The sequence below is a fragment of the Cydia amplana genome, chromosome 11 (assembly GCF_948474715.1).
Source record: "Cydia amplana chromosome 11, ilCydAmpl1.1, whole genome shotgun sequence".
NCBI lineage: Eukaryota > Metazoa > Arthropoda > Insecta > Lepidoptera > Tortricidae > Cydia > Cydia amplana.
The window spans coordinates 2,318,744-2,342,404 of record NC_086079.1 but is presented as its reverse complement, the minus strand read 5'-3'; the positions used below and the strand labels follow the sequence as shown (position 1 = coordinate 2,342,404).

The 23,661-nt window shown below is 39.1% G+C and overlaps 2 protein-coding genes across 2 annotated transcripts; both read left to right on the top strand.

The window, feature by feature from the left end:
- The first annotated feature begins 2,690 nt into the window (after window positions 1–2,690).
- On the top strand, window positions 2,691–6,724 carry LOC134652293 (UDP-glycosyltransferase UGT5-like). The gene is made up of 4 exons (XM_063507466.1): window positions 2,691–3,529; window positions 4,866–5,085; window positions 5,484–5,703; window positions 6,463–6,724. Exons 1-4 carry the CDS (start codon window positions 2,696–2,698, stop codon window positions 6,722–6,724), a joined length of 1,536 nt encoding a protein of 511 aa, XP_063363536.1. The 5' UTR covers window positions 2,691–2,695.
- Window positions 6,725–11,485: 4,761 nt separating this feature from the next.
- Window positions 11,486–12,223, top strand: LOC134652254 (uncharacterized). The gene has a single exon (XM_063507425.1). It carries the CDS (start codon window positions 11,486–11,488, stop codon window positions 12,221–12,223), a length of 738 nt encoding a protein of 245 aa, XP_063363495.1.
- The last annotated feature ends 11,438 nt before the right edge of the window (window positions 12,224–23,661 follow it).

The following is a 23,661-nucleotide window of genomic DNA, read 5'->3' as shown; positions in this document are numbered from 1 at the left end:
GCCCCGGCTTCGCACGGGTTAACAGATGAATTTTGAAAAATCCTTTCTTAGTGGACCCCTAGACCTTATAAGGAACCTACTTGCCAAATTTGGACTTTCTAGTCCCAGCGGTTTGGGCTGTGCGTTGATTTAAGTCAGTCAGTCAGGTCTTTCACGTTTATATATATAGATAAAGCTATTAATAATACGTTGCCTACATCCAAAGTTATGATTTTTTTTATTGGGCTAGGCCGCCACTGACTGGGACACGCGAAAAACGGCAAATTTCGCCGTTTTTGGACCTTCAAATGAGATTTTGTCAGAAACTAGTAATATTTAAGGTACAGTTGTACATTATTTTTAAAGTTTATAATACAAGGAATGAAAATATATACATATCTAGTCTTTAAGTCCTATGGACTTCGAGTTTTAGCCGTGGGACAGCAAAAAATGCCTATTTGAAAATTGACCCACCTGAATTTGATATGAAGATTATTAGTTTGAATTTTTTGCAAAAAAATTAAAATTAGAGTTCCCTGAAAAGGATTTAAGTCTCTACAAAAAACTCGAGTCTCTAACGAGTTGGAAAGAAGTGGAGTTACGACTTAATTTATAAGAGTCTCAAAAACCGAGTCGAGTCTATAAACAGAGGACTGAAGGGACTCGAGCCGTAACCAACATTAGAGCCGGAAGCCGCGCCTCCTTTAAAGGACAGAATTATATTGAAAAATGAGGGTAGTTGTAACTTTATGTAACTTAAAATGCGGTTGCGGGAATGAACCGTACCCTCTTCAAATGGGGGCTTAGTTGGCCACATAGCTAACAATATTCATTTGTATATCGTTACACTGCATACAAAAGTAGAATACATCATTTTATAGCTGGTCAAGCAAATCTTGTCACTGTCAGTAAAAAAAGGCGCGAAATTCAAATTTTCTTTGGGACGATATCCCTCCGCGCCTGGTTTTTCAAATTTGCCGCCTTTCTCTACTGACAGACCAGCTATATTAAGATAGTCAGGTGACGAGCAAAATTTTAAACAAAAGTAAATTAGAGTGATTGATAAATATTTTTATGAGTGATTTTGACAACCTGTCTGGCCTAGTGGGTAGTGACCCTGCCTATGAAGCCGATAGTCCCGGGTTCAAATCCTGGTAAGATCATTTATTTGTGTGATGAGCACATATATTTGTTCCTGATTCATGGGTGTTTTCTATATATTTGAGTATTTAAAAATATTTATATAATTATAATTAACATACATACGATACGTTGTCTAAGTACAGACTTACATAGCCACGAAAAACGTTGTCGCCCTACCTGACACTGTTTCAATAGTCTGTAATAGACTTTAAGGCCAATGATGATGATGATGTCTAAGTACCCACAACACAAGCCTTATTGAGCTCACTGTGGGACTTAGACAATTTGTGTGATAATGGCCTATAATATTGATTTATTTATTGAGATAAAAAAAAGCTAAAATCCCGCGCGATGGCCATATCTTCCGTCGCAATTTTCGCGCGGCGTGCCATATAATTTATCTCCTTCTAATTCCTTGGCTTTATTACGCCCTCTATTAAAGCATGAAGAGATAACAAGATAAGTTTATCAATATTTACTTGTAAACAAAAAGTAAATATTATCTATTCTGGAGTCTGGGTCAATATTAACTTGTTGGTACTGGAGTTGCTATTCGAATTAAAGATAAAATCTCAACCTAATTTGCAATCGTAAAGATAATATTATTGTTACTGAAGTGAAGAATTAACCTTGAAGCGGTAATAAATAGATAAGACAATAAATAAGATAAGGAAAACGATTCAGATTTAATAACTTCTTACGGTTTTGATGATACCTTGAAGATAGCTCACGCTGATTGGTGCATGCGGAATGAAGTGAATTTCGTACGTGATATGAACGCCAATAACCTAGACGATCGTCTAATTGTAACTTACAATTTGTAAGTCATATCATATCAAAACCAGTAAAATAACAGAGATAATTTTTTCAAAGAAATATTGCAAATATAAATAAATAATAAATAAATAATAATAATAAATAAATATTATAGGACATTATTACACAAATTTACTAAGCCCCACGGTAAGCTCAAGAAAGCTTGTGTTGTGGGTACTCAGACAACGATATATATAATATACAAATACTTAAATACATAGAAAACAACCATGACTCAGGAACAAATATCTGTACTCATCACACAAATAAATGGCCTTACTGGGATTCGAACCCAGGACCGCGGCTTCACAGGCAGGGTCACTACCCACTAGGCCAGACCGGTCGTCAAAATCACTCATAAAAATATTTATCAATCACTCTAATTTACTTTTGTTTAAAATTTTGCTCGTCACCTGACTATCTTAATATAGCTGGTCTGTCAGTAGAGAAAGGCGGCAAATTTGAAAAACCAGGCGCGGAGGGATAAAGGATAAAGGTTTATACGAGTAGATGATGTCAATCTTGAAAAAGCCCACATTTCATCAAGATTTAAATTTAGGTACATATTAACCGCATGGTGTTACTTTTATTATTCATCTTACAAAAAAACATGGATGTAAAAATAATATAGGTATGTAAGTCACAAACAAGTCGTCAAATCACAGTTCGTGATCAGCAAGCACGTTTTTACTATTCGCTTAAGTATAAAATAAGTAGCAGTGTGTAGTGACTCCTGGCATTTGTGACAATGGTGAAAATGATGTTGAAAATGGTGGGTGGGTGGCGATGCGCGTTTATTATATGCGTCTGTGCATGGTACGGAAATACTGCACGAATACTCATCGTAGTGCCAACTCCTTCTATCAGCCATCAGGTAGTATTCCAGCCAATAGCACAGGAGTTAGCCAAGCGTCATCGCGTTGTTATTTTGACTACTGACCCCGCCTTTCCAGACCAGGCCCCGCCGAATCTCACAGAAATCGATCTCCACGATATATCCTACGCTCCATGGATCGACCGCTTCCTTAAAACCGCCTCTGAAAATCGAAATGATTTATACACGCAAATTGATACGGCGTTTGATCTCATGTTAGAAATATTCCCGAAGCAAATCAAGAGTGAGGCTGTAAAGAAGGTGTTCGAAAAAGAAAAGCAGTTCGATTTAGTGATCGCAGAAGCATGGACGAGACCGGCACGGGCACTGTCTCACGTCTTCAAAGCGCCTGTCATATTGATGAGTACTTTTGGGGGAACGGCTGAACAATACCATCTAATGGGTGTTCCTGTCAACCCGATATTGTACCCAGACGTCCTGCGCACGCGGCTGTTCAATCTTACACTATGGGAGAAAGTGACAGAGTTATATAATAGGTACAAAATAAATAGGTTAATAATGGCGTACGAGGAGAAGGAAGATGAGATGCTTCGTGACTTGTTTGGAAAGGATACGCCTCCGTTACAGGAGTTAAATAAGAATGTGGAATTACTAATGGTGAATATAGATCCCGTGTTTGAGGGACACCGCCCTCTGCCGCCTAATGTGATACATTTGGGGGGTCTTCATTGTGCGCCGTCTAAAGATCTGCCTCAGGTAAGTAGAAACAAAAACGGTAAATTTTTTTCGGAAACCACTAACGCTACTTACTTAATCTTTGGGCACTTGTATGCAGGTAGGTAACGTAATGGAAAATCGAAAATTATTGGAATAATTTGGGACATTTCTTTCTTTTGTAAGAAAAACTCAAAATTGCGCTTTTTCCCAGAGGTCAGACCTAGCTAGATCGATTTTTCACCCCCGAAAACCCCCATATAGTAAATTTCATCGAAATCGTTAGAGCCGTTTCCGAGATCGCCGAAATATATATATATAAATAAATAAATAAACAAGAATTGCTCGTTTAAAGGTATAAGATAATGCGCATGTTTTTGAGAAGGGATAAATAATAGAAAATGTCTGGGAATTCTGAGAACAGAATTAACTTAGCAGTATAAAAATATCCCTATGTCAATAACGGCTATAATGCTTGGTGGGTCTGGGGCAGAATATTCCATTGTATTTGAAAGTACCTAAGTACCGTAAATACAACCTAAAATTAACTATAGTACCTACTTAAAAAAAACTAAAAGAAAACTAACTAGTTGTGTAGTTTAGGTACTACACAACTTTGGGAACAAATCAAAATATTTTATTAAATATTTTGATTTGTATTTTTAAGTAGTCACACTACTATATATAAATTATAAACTGAAATAGATGTCATATGTTAAAGAAAAAGTGACGAAGCCTTCACCACTGGAGGGCTTCGCCAATTTTGTTTAATATAATGACATTTATTTCAGCTTATAACGATAAACTAAGGGTGACATTCCATTTCTGACTGCAGCTGCACTACTGGTACTGAACGCGTCGCTGTTACTGTCAATTTCCATAGTAAAATGAACAGTAGTGCAGCTGCGGTTGGAAATGGACTGTCACCTTAACTATACTTGGTCAACCAGATCTTGTCAGTAGAAAAGGGCGGCAAATTTGAAAAATGTAGGCGCCAAGGGATATCGTCTCATAGAAAATTTGAATTTCGCGCCTTTTTCTACTGACAAGATTTGCTTGACCATCTACAACTATTGTATGGTTCACGAGTTCAATCCCTAATTTTATTAAGTACCTAATTATTAAAACCAATCTTATTTTTGATGCTAATATTTTAAATAATTATTGTTCTTTTTTCGACTTACCTATCTAGGCGTAATCCATACTAATATTATAAATATGAAAGTAACTCTGTCTATCTGTCTATTTCATTTTACCCGGAAAAGGACATATGATAATTTTTATCCCATAAATCACCCTCAAAGGAGGTAAAAGCGGGTTGAACATCTATATTGGGAACGAGTAATTTTTAGATAGGTACCTTTTTTGGAATTTCCAGGACCTAAAGTCATGGATGGACTCATCCAAGCACGGAGTCATCTACGTTAGCTTCGGCACAAACTCGGATCCATCGCTGCTTCCTCCGGAGCGTATGGCGATCTTCATACGGGTCTTTGAGAAACTGCCTTATGATGTGCTGTGGAAGTGGAAGGAGCCACCGGCGGGACTGTCGGCCAATGTGCGGACGTCGGCTTGGCTTCCGCAGTCTGATCTGCTGCGTAAGTATATGGTTTAAGCGATAACAATTGCCTTCTTAAAGATTAACTGCCACCCGAGGTATTTTCATATAGATACGACCTTCAAACCTTCAAGAAAAAGCGTACTCCCATCCCTCCCGGCAACGCACTTGCTACCCCACTGGTGTTGCAGGTGTCCATGGGTGACGGTAATGTCTTACCATCAGACGATTCGTCTGCTCATTTACCTCATAAAAATTAGGTAAGTAATACAAGTTCACAATTCAGTACAGTAAGGAAGATTTGTGAAGAAGACGAAAAAAAGATGTGTCTAAATATCATGATCTAGCCAACGTGGTCTTTTGAAAAATCTGCTCTAATCTGCTTAAATTTTTTGCTGACGACATGCGCCTCCCAAGAAAGTAACTTTTTGTACGCAGGCCACAAGAAGCTGGTCCTCTTCATCACACAAGGAGGCCTGCAATCCACAGACGAGGCCCTCCGCGCTGGTGTGCCTCTCCTAGCTTTCCCCATGCGTACTGACCAGTGGTTTAATGCTGAGCAATATAAGAGGCTTGGTGTGGGGCGAAGGCTGGAGTTTGCTTCATTCACTGATGACCAGCTACGGGAAAATATTGAGGAGCTTATAAAAGACAAAGGGTAAGATGCTTAGTCATCATCATCTTCCTCGCGTTGTCCCGGCATTTTGCCACGGCTCATGGGAGCCTGGGGACCGCTTGGCAACTAATCCCAGTAATTGGCGTGGGCACTAGTTTTACGAAAGCGACTGCCATCTGACCTTCCAACCCAGAGGGTAAACTAGGCCCGTATTGGGATTAGTTCGGTTTCCTCACGATGTTTTCCTTCACCGAAAAGCGTAAGATGCTTAGTATTATTTTTATTTAAGTAGTGTTCTTGAACAAAGTTCCAATAGTTTTTGGCCTCACAGATCAGCAAATGGTTATGAAAGATACAGTAGGCAAAAACTCTTATTGAAGTTAGCGATATATCTGGACTGGGCTCTAGTTTACGAAACAATCGTCATTAAAATAATTATTGTCTGTCATATATTCTCCCTTATTTTTAATTGGTATTTCTCATGAGCGAGGAGTTTGACCATTGTCACAAACAAGGATGACTCACGTTAGACCGGGCCGTGTCCGGGCCGGAGCTTCAGGCGCTTCGTTTTCTATGGAAAGCATCACGTGATCACCTGTCATCTGTCATAGAAAAGTAAGCGCCGGAAGCTCCGGCCCGGACACGGCCTGGCGGCCCGGTCTAACATAAGTCATCCTTTATTGATGACTTTACAGTAGGCTACCAAAAACAAACTGCAGATAGCCAGCAAAACGCGACCATGCTATTGACTTGTGTATGAAAAAGAGACATGTCTACATTATGAACTCCTGTTTATTTTAGTTACCGCACCCGCTCCAAGCTCCTGGGTGACGAGATGCAAGACCGCTCAGAGTCGTCACTCGAGCGCGCAGTCTGGTGGATCGAGCGCACCTTGCGGCAGCGCACGCGCAGGCGCGCCCCCGAGGTACTCGTGAGCTGGCATACGTTCATCGATGGAGACATAGTAGCGGCTGCTCTTGTGTTGATTATTGGTGTACTGTTGGCGCTTTATGGCATTTATAAAGTGTTAACTCGAAGAAGTATGAAAGTCAAAACTACTTAGCCTCCTAATACCCTGCGTACAATTTTTTTTTCAAACATGCAATGAAATATTGATGTTACGTTCCTTATAATAGGCTGCGAAGTATGACGTTCAAGGTGCGGCTAGGACAAGAGATCGTTAATGTAATTTCATACAAATCTTGCAGGCCTAGGCCGACAAAGTGCTCTTTTTTAATTTCCATTTCACAGATATTTGTGAGTTGTGACACACCATCGTGGCATTCAGCCATTAAAGTGGTAACATACTATCGCACCGCACCCCGACCTCGGAGCGTCCCACCCATAAGTGAGAGCGAGAAAGAGATATCTGTTTCTCTTTCTCGCTCTCACTCATGGGTGCGACGCTCCAAGGTCGCGGTGCGGTGCGATAGTGTGTTACCATTTAAAAAAAACTATTTTAGTATTAGTATTTGCTTTATGGTTTATGGTACGACTTCTTTTTTTTTTCATATTTATAGGGCTGCATCTCCTAACAAAAGTAATCAAATTTTCGTTCCCCTTTATGAAACCCCTAAGTAATATTTAAAATACACAAAAAAAGAAAAAAAGAAAGAAAAATATATATAGGGCTGTATCTCCTAAACCGTGCGTCGTAGCGCCAAAATAATAAAATTTTCGTTCCCCTTAAGAATCCCACGCACTGAACAACCTATCACATTAGGACATGAAACAATCATCATCATCCATTTTTATTATTATTTCATTGCATTGCACAGAAAAGCACATACCTCGGCGGGAAATATGGGGTTGCCCGCCTCAGACCTATCTGGCCTCGCTTCGCGCGGCCGTCTGTATGTCTTCGGCCGGCAACCCCTTTCGTCCCGGCCTCTGTAGTAATGTACTGTACATATTCAAAAAATTTTTTTGAACTTTCATTGAGTAACTATTAAAGGTGACAGTCCATTTCCAACCGCAGCTGCACTACTGTTCATTTTACTATGGAAATTGACAGTAACAGCGACGCGTTCAGTGCAGCTGTGGTCAGAAATGGAATGTTACCCTAAGGGTTCCAAATTCAAAAACAAAACAAATAGGTACTTCAGGGTTTCAGGAGGTTAAAGCGTAAAAATTATATTGGGATCTTGGTTGTGATTGAAATGCTTCCTTTATGGTTAATTGGATATTTTTTCAAAGTTTGGGAATAAGTTGGGGAATATATAAGTGGTATGAGGGATATTTTTCAATCCTTAGCTAAATTTTGCGACATAAATATATACCTAAATCATACTGAGCAAGTTTTACTAAGAGACCAACCCCGAAACACAGGGCGGACACGCCATACTTGGAGGATATAATCAAACGGAGACGCCATGTCTGTAATTTTCTGTACAAAACAGTCTGCCGATTTTTTCGGGGGAGGGGAACGTCAAATGTATGCGTAACGTAAAAATAGCCATGTCAGATAAACGTCAGTCCATACATTGTGTATGACCGTTGGCCGCCTATTTTCGACAGGGGGGAAAGCCTGTTAATGGCTACTCCGTTTAGTTGTATCCTCCAAGACGCCATACATCAAAAATCATTTGCGTTTATTTTATATGTGTGCGCGGCACGTCTGTACACGCGCCATTGTGTATGTGTGGGTAAGTCGCTCTACTGAGAGCACGCCAGAAGTCCGCCAGATTCATGTCGCGGCCAGTCGCGGGGCGAGGTAATGCGAATCGGGGCGGGGCGGTGCGTGGCCGTTCTGTATGATAATACTAAATACTTATTCTGTGCCCGAAATCACTAAAAGTTTTAGCTCTCCCATATAGGAAACATCGACATCAATCTATTCTGATCAGCCAAAATGTATGAAACATTTTTATTTCGCGATTCTGGGGTTGAGTGCATATTAAAGGTGGCTCAGTATGACCTAGATATAAAAATTCCAATAGGCACGATACGAGTACGTGTATTTATATGTTTTTTATCTCTCAGTCCATTCGTTTTTGATTTATGAAACCATCATACAATCCGACAGCTAGCAGCTGTCAACTCGGTTAATTCGAATTTATCGACGAGAAATATTTGTCCATATTTACATATTTTCATCCGTAAATATCTGTACAAATTAGAACCTTATTGTGTTTGGCTTGGCTTTTAAGCATGAGTTAGTATTTAATTAAATATAATAATTATGCAAGTATATGTCAATCAAGATGAGCCGAGTGGTAATATTTACTTCTATAGGTATTTAGATAAAACGTTATTGTAAACCTTATCATACGGGATTAAGTTGTCTTATGGTGTTTACGCTAAATATACAACTTCCAACTATATAGGAGATATTCCTGAAGCCCGATTCAGATGTTGATACATCTGAATCGGGCTTCAGGAATATCTTTCACTTGTCACGGTTTTGATCATATTTTCATACGATCTGAATCGCTCACGCTGATTGGTGCATGCGAAATGAAGTAAAAGTCGTGCGTGAGATGCGCCAATCACCAAGACGGTCGTCAAGGTTGCATCAAAACCAGTTAAATATCGTGACAAGCTATGATATACTGCCGTATTCGAACTTCAAGATATTCACAAGAGACGACACGTACTAGATCCATTCTAGGTACGTTATAGTTTAGATTTCAACTAGTTCTCTTTGGCAGCGCAATTCGAGCAACCAATGTCACTTTTAAGTTAGATAGAGTTAGATATCTATTAGATGTGAATTGGATCTCTATGCCATATCTTGTGGAAATCGTTCAAGAGTATCTCCAGATTCGCGCAAATGTCAAATTTGACAGGTTAGATCTTAAACATATCGTTATCGTATCTTGGCGATGTCTAAAAGATATCTAACAGATGTCTATTTCATAATCCGAATCGGGCCCATAGTTTAAGGTCGTTAGTGATAGTGAGTAATGTGAGTATACAGTAATTAAAAGAAACGTAGTATTTTTTACATACATATCATATGTATCTAAATAAATTACAATAGTAATTTGTGTCACAAGCGAGCAAAATGACATATTTACGGCGAGGTACATTTAATCCCTCACTACGCTCAGGAAGGAATATAGTACATTATTGTCGAGGTTCGGAAGTAGCTACTTGCAGGCTGAGGATTCGTTTTAAACGGACGACCTTGGGAGTCCGTTTAATTGAATCCGAAGCCAGCAAGTAGCCTTCCAGCCGAGTCATATATAGTGCTTTTCTCAAAAATGGTGCAAGAAATAGAAATATTTTACAGAACTTACAGAAGCAACGTTCTAATTTTCCATTAATTTTCACAGAAAAAAATACAACCATTAAAAAAATTAGCTTGCCGCCTTTAAAAAAAAAAGAAGTGTATTTTTCTGCTGAAAATACGCCAACCTATTTGAGACACCTAAATAGTCGCGGTACCAACATTAAGCCTGTAACAGACTATCGCACCGCACCGCGACCTTGGAGCGTCGCACCCATAAGTGAGAGCGAGAAAGAGATATCTGTTTCTCGCTCTCACTTATGAGTGCGACGCTCCAAGGTCGCGGTGCGGTGCGATAGTCTGTTATAGGCTTTATAATAATAAGTGCTGATCATGTTTGGCTGTTTAAGGGACCTATGCCTTCATTTGATATGGCCATTTGAAGTTTTAAAAAGTTTGGAACTCGTTAAATAATGGAATTTGTATGCGACATTGCAGTCCCGAAATCGAGACTGCAATGTTTTTAACTTTTTAATTTTTTGAATGACCATAAACTACGCACTTCGCGACCTATTTTTTAACCGGCAACGTCGACTTTGCCGTCCATTTTTGAGAAAAAGTAGATTCCAGAGTATTACACAATCCTAAGCGTAGTTAGGGATTCAAGTGTGTTACGACTACGCCCAAAATGGAAATAATTTTGCTACCACGTGACACATACTGCTTTTCACATCTCTGTATGAGGTAATTATGATGTTTAAAAATATTATTGAAGCTAAAAAAATTATGTGCAAAAAAAATTCAAAATGTGTATTGGAACAGTGTTACTTTGATCCCTCATATAGCAGGGAAGAAAAGTGCCACTTTGATCCCTCCTAGCAGGGAAGAAAAGTGCCACTTTGATCCCTCCTAGCAGGGAAGAAAAAGCCCTTATTCGAATTGGTGATGTCAAAAAATATTTTCATCAAATAAATCGTAAACACGTCCATCGCGGAACTCCGAAAAGTCCAATAGCCAGAAATAGTTTACTTATACCCACTAACCCGGGGTTAAGCGGTTAAACCATTAACCTAGTGTCAAATTGTACTGGTAACCATGGTAACTCTAGTTTTAACCAGTTAACCCCGGGTTAGTGAATGGTGCAAGTGGCCCAAACTGGAATGCATTAGTACGCGGCCCTCGAAGTTGGGTTTAGAGAGGAGACGTTACGTTTATGCTATGATATAAGGGAGTTACCAAACGAACTTGCGTATTCCGGCCGAGCCGCATACTGATAAGGATAAGGGCCCGATTCGGATTTTGTAATAGACATCTATTCTATCGGTTCCGGTCGCAGAAAAGTAAACATCGCTTAAGTGTCACTGTACGACAAAATATTGTTTTATAATAGTAAAAAGTACGTTTCTAACTCATCACAGATATCACTACCGCACCTCAAAAAGGAAAAGTGTGTAAAAGATTAAAAACTTGAAATTACTACGGGATTAATTCGAAATATCAACAGAACACAAGTGAGGTTAGTGCCCTACATACGCATAACTATAAATAAGCTGCCTTCATTCACTCTGACAAGTAACGCGAAGTTGCCAGCGCAAATAAAAATTTCTACCAAAACAGTTCCGTTTCACTCAGACAATTAGACATTTGGTAGAAATGGAAGGCCAATTTCAACTCTTATTCGATCAAATGAAAAGTGAACTGGAAAAACAAACAGAGACATTAACAGAGTCGATCACAGCCACTATTATGGAAAAAATCGATGAAAAACTGCAGCCTATTATATCAGATAGTAAAAAACTACAAATAAAAGTAGGAAAACTAGAAGAAGAGATAGAATATCTGAAAAGAGAAAAGAAAAATAACAACATAGTGATATTTGGCATGAAGGAAGGTGAAACATCTACTACTCAATTATTAGATAAAGTGAAAAATACTTTTAAGGAGGATCTAGGTATCAACATAGAAAATGGTGAAATCAATAATGCATTTCGTCTGGGGAAAGTAATTAGAGACAATAAACCTAGGCCAATTCTTCTATCCTTCGTAAGTACGTGGAAAAAAAGTGATATCATGAAAAATAAAAAGAACCTGAAGGAGATATACGTGAAAGATGATTTCTCAAAAGAAGTTCTAGAAAGAAGGAAAGAGCTACTCCCTAAGGTAGAAGAGGAAAGAAAAAAGGGGAATATCGCATACCTGAAACACGACAAACTCATAGTTATTGAAACAAATACTAACGAAAAACGAAAGAGGCAACCATCTTCATCGCCGCAAGTAAGAAAACAACCCGCACTTTCGTCGAAAGATAACAGAATGAACGCCTTCGATATAATGAGAAACCGATCGAACTCTCTTTCAAACAACACAGCCAGTGGCAGTAAGGAACAATAGCAATTAAACGGCAACCGGAAAACACAAAACAACAATGGAAAACAAAAAGCTGAAAAACGAAACACTCTCCCAAGCCGACTGGTCCTCGTGGGAGAAAATGACCGCGACCCTCTAAATGAAACAAACGAAGAAGCAAGTAAACTAAATGAAACAACCTCGGACATATATATAGCGACTCTGAACACACGAACGCTACGGACCCCAGAAAAACTAACGGAGCTAGAACTGGCCATAGAAAATATGAAATGGGACATAATCGGAATCAGCGAAATGAGACGGTATGGAGAAGAAATTGAAGACAAAGGGCAGTATATAATGCACTACATTGGAGAAACTAAGGGACAGTTTGGGGTTGGTTTCCTGATAAAGAGTCACTGGGCAAACAAAATAGAAGAAATAAGGGGAATCAATGAGAGAATAGCTCTCCTCAACATTAAACTTCCCACACATAACCATAGGGAAGAGATGTGGACCATCATTCAAGCATATTCACCAACTGAATCTGAAAACTCAGATCGCAACGAGAAGACGGACAAATTTTACGAAGATTTACAAGCAACCGTTCAAGGTTCGTATAAAAACCTAATTGTGATGGGAGACTTCAATGGTCGAATAGGGGTTTGCAATGAAGGGGAAGAACAAACAATAGGAAAACATGGACATGGCCAAAGAAGTAGTAACGGAGAAAGACTAGTCAATTTTGCATTAGAAAATAAACTTAGTATTTTAAACAGTTTCTTCAAGAAAAAGAAGTCAAAAAAATGGACATGGACATCACCCAATGGTAAATATAAAAACGAGATTGATTTTATCCTGACCAACAACCGAAAAATTTTCAAAGACATACATACAGTACAACAACTTAACTTCCATACGGACCACAGGATGGTAAGAGCATCACTGGCAACGAATCAGAAACAAAAAAGAAAACATTTTCAAAATAAGTACAAAACTGCCTTGGTGCTAACTGGTAATAAGGAGTCACTTCTTGAAAATTTGAATACTACAATAAACAGACACGCGACTATAAACTACAAAACGACTCAAGAACGATACGACAATCTACTGGATATACTCAAAACAGAAACTACTAATACAAATAAGCAAAACAAACACACAGAAAACACACTATCTTCAGAAACTAAACAATTGATTAAAAAGAGGAAAGAACTCATACAAGAAGGTAAAAACAAGCAAACTCGCGAAAAGATATCAGAAATAAGCAAACAGATACTCGTTCACATAAGACAAGATAGAAAGAATAAACGACTGAACCTTATCAAAACATCCATTGAAAAAACTGGAGGACTAAGGAAAGCGTTAAAACGACTTGATCAAAAGAAAACCTGGATGCCAAACGCAAAAAACAGACAAGGAAAGTGTACAAGCAAAAGAGAAGATATACTAGACATTGCCACAGACTATTACAGAACACTTTACCAAAAACAAACAACACTACCGGAAGAAATCCAAATGGAGATATTTACAGACACCGAACCAGTACCAAATATACTACAGGAAGAAACGATAAGAGCAATCAACACACAAAAACAAGACAAAGCACCAGGCTCAGACCAAATAACGAACGAGTTACTAAAATACACGTTACCTGTGATTGGCCCAAGACTAACAGAAATATTCAACGACATCCTAACAACCGAAAGCATACCTAAAGACTGGATGAAATCGACTATAACACTTATACATAAGAAAGGAGACAAGGGAGACATGAGCAACTATAGGCCAATAAGTTTAATGGCAAACATTTATAAGATATTTTCAAAGATAATACTATCACGTATCACGGTCAAACTCGAAGAAAATCAACCTAAAGAACAGGCGGGCTTTCGAAGCAAATTCTCCACGATAGACCACATTCACGTCTTAAGACAAGTGCTCCAAAAATACAGGGAATATAATAAAGTCTACTACTTAGGATTCGTGGATTTTAATAAAGCATTCGATAGCATATATCATGATAGCATCTGGAAAGCGTTAACAATACAGGGAGTAGAGGCCAAATACATTAGAATACTCAAAAACATCTACTCGAACAGTACGGCCCAAGTTAAGCTGGAAAGAACAGGGGAAGAATTTCCACTCGAAAGAGGAGTCAGACAGGGCGACCCAATCTCACCGAAATTATTCTCTGCGGTATTGGAGATGGTCTTTAGAAACCTAGAATGGGATCGAAATGGAATCGATATCTACGGTGATAATCTTAACCACCTACGTTTCGCAGACGATATCGTCCTGTTTTCTGAAGACCCAAGTAACTTAGAAGAAATGTTACAACAGCTATCTGATGAAAGCGCCAAGGTAGGTCTCTCAATGAACACCTCCAAAACAAAGGTGATGACAAACTCAACTAGAGTAGATATCAAAGTAAATGACGGACAAATACAATATGTAAATGAATACATATATCTAGGCCAACTAATAGCCCCAGAAGACACAATGGAAAAAGAAATAAACAGAAGGATTACAAACAGCTGGAAACGATTCTGGTCTTTGAGCGAAATTATGAAGGACAAAGACATGCCTATCAAAGAGAAAAGAAAAGTATTTGATACGTGTATCCTCCCATGCTTATCGTACGGATGCCAAACATGGGCACCGACCGAACAACAAATAAATAAAATAAAAGTATGTCAAAATGGAATGGAAAGAAGTGTTCTAGGAGTAAAACGCAGAGATAAGATTAGTCTACAAATTATAAAGAATAAAACGAAATTCAAAAACATTCAATCTGTTTACAAACGATTAAAATGGAGATGGACAGGGCATATGTTAAGGGAACGTACAGAAAAGTGGGCAAGATTAATAACGGAATGGTACCCATGGGACGGGACAAGAAACGAAGGAGGACAATTTAAACGTTGGGAAGACGACATAAGAAAGATAGCTGGCCCAACATGGAGACGAACTGCAAAGGACAGAACAAAATGGAAAGATTTAGAGGAGGCCTATGTCGAAAGACAAGCTGTAAAAAGGAAGAGACGAAAACCGGTTGCCGATTCACTTAGTTAAGAAATATAGATATATAGTGTAGTATTAAAATAAATATTGTGTAAAGGTACCTACTTAATACTTATATTGTTATGGTGTTAAACAGCAATAAAGGCTTATTTTATTTTATTTATTTTTATTTTAATAGACATCTATTAGACATCGCCAAGATACGATAACGATATGTTTAAGATCTAACCTGTCAAATTTGACATTTCCGTGATTCTGGAGATACTCTTGAACGATTTCCACAAGATATTACTTAGAGATCTAATTCACATCTAATAGATATCTAACACGATCTATCGTAAAGGTGACATTGGTTGCCCGAATTGCGCTGCAAAAGAGAACCAGTTGAAATCTAAACTATAACGTATCTAGAATGGATCTAGTACGTGTCGTCTCTTGTGAATATCTTGAAGTTCGAATACGGCTGTAAGTTATCAACGTTCATTATGTTGATGGTTCATAGTGTTACAAAGTTATCCTCTAGCCGCCCAGAGACCTATAAAAAGGTCTCCTGTTCCATTCTAATTTGAACTTTGTGTTGACAAAATAAAATCTCATTTTGCTTGGCAAGGTTTGACGTATGGGCGGCTAGAGGTTATAGACGTAAAGGCAGGGGTGTGAAACTCCTCGCTTCGGGAAAACTCGGCTCCGTTCGGCTCAGCATTGCTCCGAGCAATTAGGTTGGCACAACTTGACGTCCATTTGCGTGCACGACCATAGATAAGATAATGACTTGGATTTTGACAACTCTACTTAGCCGAAAGTGCGATATATATGAAAGGGACAACATGATTCGACTCTGAACCGCTGCCAAACTTCGGTTTTGTAGGAATTTTCCTTTCTGTACGGTAGTACTATTATTTATTCTGTGGTGAGGGTCGTTGTTTGGTAGTCAATAGCATTGTAATAGGGGACATTACGCGAAAGCCTGCGTAGGGGGCGCCACTCCCACAATAAGTGACAATCTAAGGGTCTACCGCAAACGAGAGAGCGGAGAGAGTCGAAATTTTATTATGTAACCTCTCTATCACTCTTGCATATTCGAGCGATAAAGAGGCAGATAGCTGAGTTTAGATTTCGCGATTTCCGGTAGGCTCTTTGTAAACAAATCGCCTTGATGTATCAATGTCATATTTGATTGTGAAAACTTGTCAAATAACAGTTTAAGGTACAATATGTATAAGTTACTCTATGGTATACTCCGTATACTTAAGTCACTAGTGCTACACTCTGGCGGCAAAGTATTGCAGTAATACTCCCTATCCGCAGGTATTCATTGAAATACGATACAATTGATGTAATGGTATTTTGGACCTTCTAAAACTAAAATCGTAGTTTTTGTGACTGTGATGTAAGACATTAATACCGTACATTCTATCCCATTTAGTCCATAGGGCGGCAGAGAAATGATGTCAAGCGGTAAGTAAACAAGACAGCCTATACCGTCGTCCACTGTTGACTGACGACTTATAAGCCTTAATGAGAAGACATTAAGGTCTACCCATGGTCATTAAGTGTTGCTATTAGGACAGAGAACGTCTGAAGTATAGCGGAGAGCAAACGTCTTAGATGGGCTGACCCCATAGATCAGCTTACACACATATACCGTACGTATATGAAATATATGGTACAGTACATATATAACTACTATAGGCACACATCACTTAGGCCATTTGCACCCAACCGTCTCTCAACGTTGATGGAACGGGCGTCCGCTAGCTGGCGCGGCTGGACGGAGCGGGCGCACGTACGCGGTTGCCATTGTACCTAGGATAGGCGTGGCTCACTCCGCGATTTCGTCGCTTTGCTACAGGTAACTAATAGTACATCCGTTTCACACTTTGGTGGCTAGCCATAGCCGCGCGTGGCGCTGTCGCCACCTAGCGGCCATATCTGTGCTGATCGTAACAGACGCGTTTTGTTAGAGAGTCAGTCTTCTGTACCTAGTACTATTATTTATTCTGTGACCTAGGTAAAAAATCTTTTTCGTTAACCCGCTCACCCGCTCCGTGCAACCGCGCAAGCTAGCGGACGCTGTACCTAATCAAAGTTCCGGGCATATTCGGATTTTAATAATAAGATCTGGGTTAGTTATGGATCTGATCTGTCAGTGTCAAAAGTGACGTTTTTGGCTGAAGGTCAAACATCTGAAATATATACCTACATCAAACGTCTTTAAACTTTATGTCCGATTTCGTTCACAGAAAATCATAAAAATTAAGAAGAAAACCGCCGATTTTCGTGACTGAACATTGTACGATCTAATATCGGTCTCAATTCCATTCTTAAGGCTCATTTGACAAATTAGCCAGAAACTTTACCAAGAGTTAACGCCAATAGATAGAAATAAAGGCAGCCGGCGATCAGGTCGTTAAAGCGCCAGCCTGGAGATACTTATTCAACTCCAAAATGACGTAAAACGCTAGAAAACCGAGAATTTATAGGCCCTTACGCACGACACAGGTTAAGAAAGCAGCGCAGTGCAAAAACGTCGTAAGCGCCTTGGAAAGCGCATAGTTATACGCCTTTTTTAATTCGATAAGTCAGCCCGTGACGCATTATCCAAGTTGCCACGTTAGACGCGAACTGCCGTAATGCCTCGCGGCACCAATGTAATCTTGCAGAGTTTTGGCACAGGTTCTCCACCCCTTTCTAGCTAAAATCAACTTTACACGATCTACATAAGGTAGAGTGTTGTGTGTGTGAGTTAAGAGGGCCGTAAGTTAGGTAGACGTGAGTTACCACCGGACGTAATGACTGGTACGTGCCGTGCGGGTCGTAGGCGATTTCGATCGAACAGTTTGGCCCGGCGTTGCTTGGGATTGGGACCCAATATCGTCTTGACGTCATAAAAAAAGGGAAGGAAATTTATATAAGAAACTTTTACTTCAACTGATATAGATTAGAGATGTCACAAACGAAAGAAAAAATCACTTAGGCTGGGATCGAAACAATGTCTTCTGCTTTTGTGCCAGACGTCCTAACCACTAAGCTACTAGTAGTAGATCCTAGGATCACGCCGGGCCCGGCCACAATTTCTCAAGTATATTATGTAATATTTGAAAGCCTGTATACCCATACTCCTAGGGTCGAGCAGTAGTTATATGTACGTGTTTGTACCTTATATAGGAATCCCTTACGGGATTACGGTGTTGCCGGTGCAACGCTGCATTGCAGCAATGAAATTTGTGAAATCACTCTCAATTTCCTTAACAAATTGTTGCTAGACTTGCCGCAGTGCTGTTTTAATGTTCATCTCGATTTATCAAGGAAATTGACAGATATCGCTCATCTCTGCGCTAGTCACAATCCAAATGTAACTTTAACCTTAAGTTTAGAGTTAGACCAAGATAAGTCTGCAACGATTTTAATAGCATACGCAGAGCAAGTGTTATTTTAAAGTTTTTAAACGTCAAACTTCTGAGAAATTATTATGACGTATGCCATCAAAATAGTTGCAGACTTATCTTGGTCTAACTCTATGACGTGTTTTATTAGAATTCTAATACCTTTAAACGAGCAATTCTTGCATATTTATTTATTTATATGTATATATATTTCGGGGATCTCGGGAACGGCTCTAACGATTTCGATGAAATTTGCTGTATGGGGGTTTTTGGGGGCGAAAAATCGATCTAGTTAGCTAGGTTTGGTCTCTGGGAAAACGCACATTTTCGAGTTTTTGTATGTTTTCCGAGCAAAGCTCGCGGTCTCCCAGATATTTTTATTTATAAACTAACTATTCACCCAAGAACAGACCCAACACAACACACCAACACAGCCAACAACAACAACAGAGCGAAGTGGCGGGAAAGAGGGGAGGGCCCACACTAGTAGGGTAATAAAAAAAACTAACTGTGTATGTATACCTAACACACAAAATCACATTTTTCTCTCTTGAAGAACACTTTTCTACTCTAACTGACGATGCAACTAAATAAACGGCCTGGAGTGACAACGAAGTGGCTGAACTCGTAAAAGAATCGTAAAAGACTCGCTCGACTTTTATGTGCGTCTTAAAACTTTGGTGATAATTTTAAGTTTATAACAGATTTTGTCTGCGTGACACTAGGTAAACTTATACAAAATTAGCCTAAGTTTAAGCCAGGGATGTTGCGGATGCCGAATTTTTTTACATCCGCGGATGCGGATGCGGATGCGGATGTCAAGATAGGTACATAAAAAACGTCAAATATTACATTTTAATAATTTTTATTTCAAAAAACCGGACATGTGCGAGTCGGACTCGCGTTCCAAGGGTTCCGTACATTAAGCCTCACTCACGCTTGACTGCTAATTTCTAATAGATTTTTTGGCTAATGACTAAATTACCTAGCACTTACGCCGATGCTAAGACGTTCCTGTACCGACGTGTTCCACATCTGCATCCGCATTAAATCCGCATCGATTTTATGCGGATGCGGATGCAGATGCGGATGTTGAAAATAATGCGGAAGTTCCGCGGTTGCGGATGCGGATGCGGATATTCGCAACATCCCTGGTTTAAGCGGAAGTCTCTGAGAATATGTCTGCGGTTGTCTATTTGCCACAACCACAACTCTTTTCATGCATTTTTTGGGGGTTGCGAAATTTACACTATCTTTTTTGTGAATGACCTAAAGAGTATTGCAGTAATGCTTCGGTAGGCTCGGTATAGCCTTTATGTATGGTGATGCATAAAGGTGACATTCGGAGGTCAAGTGCAGTTGCGTAAGGTGACAGTCCATTTCCAACCGCAGCTGCACTACTGTTCATTTTACTATGGAAATTGACAGTAACAGCGACGCGTTCATTACCAGTAGTGCAGCTGCGGTCAGAAATGGAATGTTATCCTTACTGCTAACGGCCTTGACGCGATTACTGTCACTGTCAATTTTCTTGATAAAATGAGTGATGGAATTGAGGTTTTGGCGGCAGTTATTATGCGGGTACGAATATCGCTCATTTTATCAAGGAAATTGACAAAGACAGCGATATCATTAAGGATGATTCACGACCGGGCCGTGTCCGGGCCGGAGCTTCCCGCGCTTATTTTTCTATGACAGATGTCAAGTGATCACTTGATGCTTTTAATAGAAAACGAAGCTCCGGAAGCTCCGGCCCGGACACGGCCCGGTCTAACGCGAGTCATCCTTCACACTATCTACTTACCTACACAGCTAATACTGAAAGTTGTAAGGGCTGAAACACTATATTTGAAGAGAATAAATTCTCCAACTGTTGACCCTCGGCCACCCTCGGCCGTCAAGTTTGCGACGTGACCGCCATACCGCTGGATTTATGTGGATTTTATATAACAAGTAGCCGGTGCGACCGAGTGTAACAGGGGTTTTGTTGTTTTTCACTCACTTGTGTGCATATACAGATGTAATGCATAATTGTTTTCCATCGTATTTTTTCGGATTTGTCATGCTGCCTCAGTCAACATCAGTACTTTTTGTACAGAGACTGACTGAAATAGCAGGATACTTCGTACGTTTCCTTGAAAATACGATGAATAATAATTATGCACTACATCTACATGTACATAAGTTATGATTTGATTACACAGGTCAATAAAAAATAATACGTCTTTACGCGGGTTCAATTAAAAATGAGACTTTCAGTTTGGGTATGGACACTATGGACACAGGAAGTCCGTGAATCTAAAAAAGGATTTCAAAATCCAACCAAGCATTTAAGAAGAAGAAGAAGAAGAAATACATTTATTTAGCATCAGGTACAAGTAACACACAATACAAGTAACACAAACAACTTAAACAGGATCCCCACTCAGCATAATGCCACGGCAAGCCATGACGCTGATTTTCAGTGGGTACCTGACTTAAAACTAATCATTTCATGCTTATACTATGCTAATTACTAAACTAATCTAATTATGACTTGCATTAGCGTAACTATTTAATAACAAACTTCTAATTTAAATATTGCGAAAATAGTTGAGAAATCTTGCTCGGGGGGTATGGCATCCTTAATGATTTCCATCTTTAGGTACCATTTAGATGGTGGTTGGCAGTCCTAAACTGTACTGTGGAACGAACCGTCGCCCGCGATATATCCGGACCCAATAATCTTCAAACTTTCAAGAAAAGAACGACTCCCATCTCAAAGCCGGCAACGCACTTGCGACCCCTCTGGTGTTGCAGGTGTATGGGCAACGGCAATAGTTTACCATCAGGCAATTAGTTTGCTCGTTGGCCTTCTATATTATACATTTTTTTTTACATAAGCACCGTGAAAATTGTAAGTAAATAAGAGCCACAGCTCGAAATTACGACCTCTGGATCCGAAATCTAAATAAATAAACAATAATACTAAATTACATACCTAGGGAGGTGAATTGGTAAATGCTCCAGATCGCAGGTGTTTGTGGCCCGAACCGAAGGTGAGTGCCATAAATATGCGATCTGGGGCTTTACGAATTACCGCCCGCGGTTTGTCTAAAGTTTCACGTCTTCCCTTGGCCAGGAAGTGAGATTTTCTATTCGCATAGCGGGAAGAAAATCCCACTTACGGGCCTAGGGTAAAACATTTTACGCGAAAAAAGTATCCTCTAATTATCTAATTTCTGTTATGATTATTATTCGTGGTTCCCGAACTTCACGAGTCAATTCTAAAATTTTTGCTACTATTAACATCCTAATATCAAATAACACAAAGGCAATCTACCTACAATCATTTATGTACACCCCAACCACGGAATTATCAATGAGTGTCAATCATGAAATATTATTTTCAGTTTGTTATAAGTGTGAATCATACTTAAGCTAATAAGTGTATAGCGGGCTTAAATAGAATTAGATTATCTATGGTACTTGCACAATGGATCTGAAATAAAACTCATGTTGATTTATCACGCTCTTTAATTAAAATAATAATCATACATAAAACCTATGATCACTACATGGCGCTGCGGCATAGAAGAACAAATATTAGAAAACAAAAGAAGATTGCAAGAAACGAATCAATAACAAGAAAAATAGTGAGAAGAAAGAAGCGAGAAAATGGCGGAAGGGGCAGAGCATGGCGTCGTGGGCCTAAAACCACCAGAAAAGCTACTAAACCAAGACTTTAAAAAGTGGAAACAAAGGTTCGAGTTGTATAGAAAGGCTAGTGGAGCTGACAAGAAGGAGGACCAAGTCCAGGTAGCATTACTACTGCACTGCATGGGCGAGGCTTGTATAGATATTTACAACACGCTCAATCTTGATGAAACAGCTACATATATTGAAGTGATTGCAGCATTTGAGAGTTATTACATACCTAAAAAGAACGAGAGTGTGAATTCTCATATGTTTTTCACTAGAAATCAACTTGAGGGGGAGAATTTTGACAATTACTTAACAGAATTAAGAAAATTGGCCAAAGAATGTGACTTTGGTACACTAGAAGATAGATTAATAAAAGATAAGATTGTATCAGGTGTCTACAATAAAAAACTGACAGATAGATTACTCCGGGAACCTGATTTGTCACTAACAAAAGCGATAAATATATGTAAAGCAGCAGAGCTAGCTAATGAACAAGTCAAACAAATACAAGGAAAAAGCTCAGTAGAAAAAACAGAGGTGCAGGTCATTAAGAAGAAATCAATAGCAAGAAAAGAGCAAGCATCGACCAATGGCAGTAAAGGTGGCGGTTCAAGCGGATCTACTTACCATCATCAAGCATCAGCAGGTACCAGTAAGAGCAGTTCAAGTGGATCTACTTACCATCATCAAGAAAGCAGACATCATGCAGAGTGCTACAGGTGTGGCTACAGTCATGAAAGGAATAAGTGTCCAGCGTATGGAAAAACTTGCAGCAAATGCGGCAAGCTGGGACATTTTATTAGGAAGTGTAGATGGAATAAGATAGGTACAGTAAGAGTACAATATTATGGTAATACAAATCCTGAAGATCAAGGCACGAGTGACAGTGATTCACAAGAGATAGACATTTCAATGGTTAGCAATAAGAAAAGCAAAAGTAGTAGTTGGTATGAAAATGTCCATTTTGTGGAGCAGAATAAAGATATCAAATTTAAGCTTGATAGTGGAGCTGGTTGCAATATAATACCCAGATCTTTATGCCACAAAATGAACATTTTTCACTTTGAAAAATCAAATTGTCATTTGACAAATTATAGTGAAGAAAGCATTTCTACAGTTGGTGAACTTAACTTGAAGTGTAAAATATTAAACAAAGAGTGCGTTATAAACTTCCAAGTATGTAAAAATGATTATGTGCCAATATTAGGTTTGCCTTTATTGGAAGAATTAGAATTGGTAGAGAGAAAAGTACATGCTGTGTCTGAAAAAATAGATTTAAAAAATTATGAAGAATTGTTTAAAGGGATAGGAAAAATAAAAGATTATGAATATAAAATAAAGTTGAAGGAGGGTGCGACAGGTAAAATAGAGTCATGTAGACATGTGCCT

Excerpts from the sequence above, each read along its gene's own strand:
- LOC134652293 (XM_063507466.1), top strand. The coding sequence starts at position 2,696 with ATGATGTTGAAAATGGTGGGTGGGTGGCGATGCGCGTTTATTATATGC. Across the intron at positions 5,086-5,483 it reads TCCGCAGTCTGATCTGCTGC|GCCACAAGAAGCTGGTCCTC; the intron begins GTAAGTATATGG and ends TTTTGTACGCAG. Across the intron at positions 5,704-6,462 it reads GAGCTTATAAAAGACAAAGG|TTACCGCACCCGCTCCAAGC; the intron begins GTAAGATGCTTA and ends TGTTTATTTTAG.
- LOC134652254 (XM_063507425.1), top strand. The coding sequence starts at position 11,486 with ATGGAAGGCCAATTTCAACTCTTATTCGATCAAATGAAAAGTGAACTG.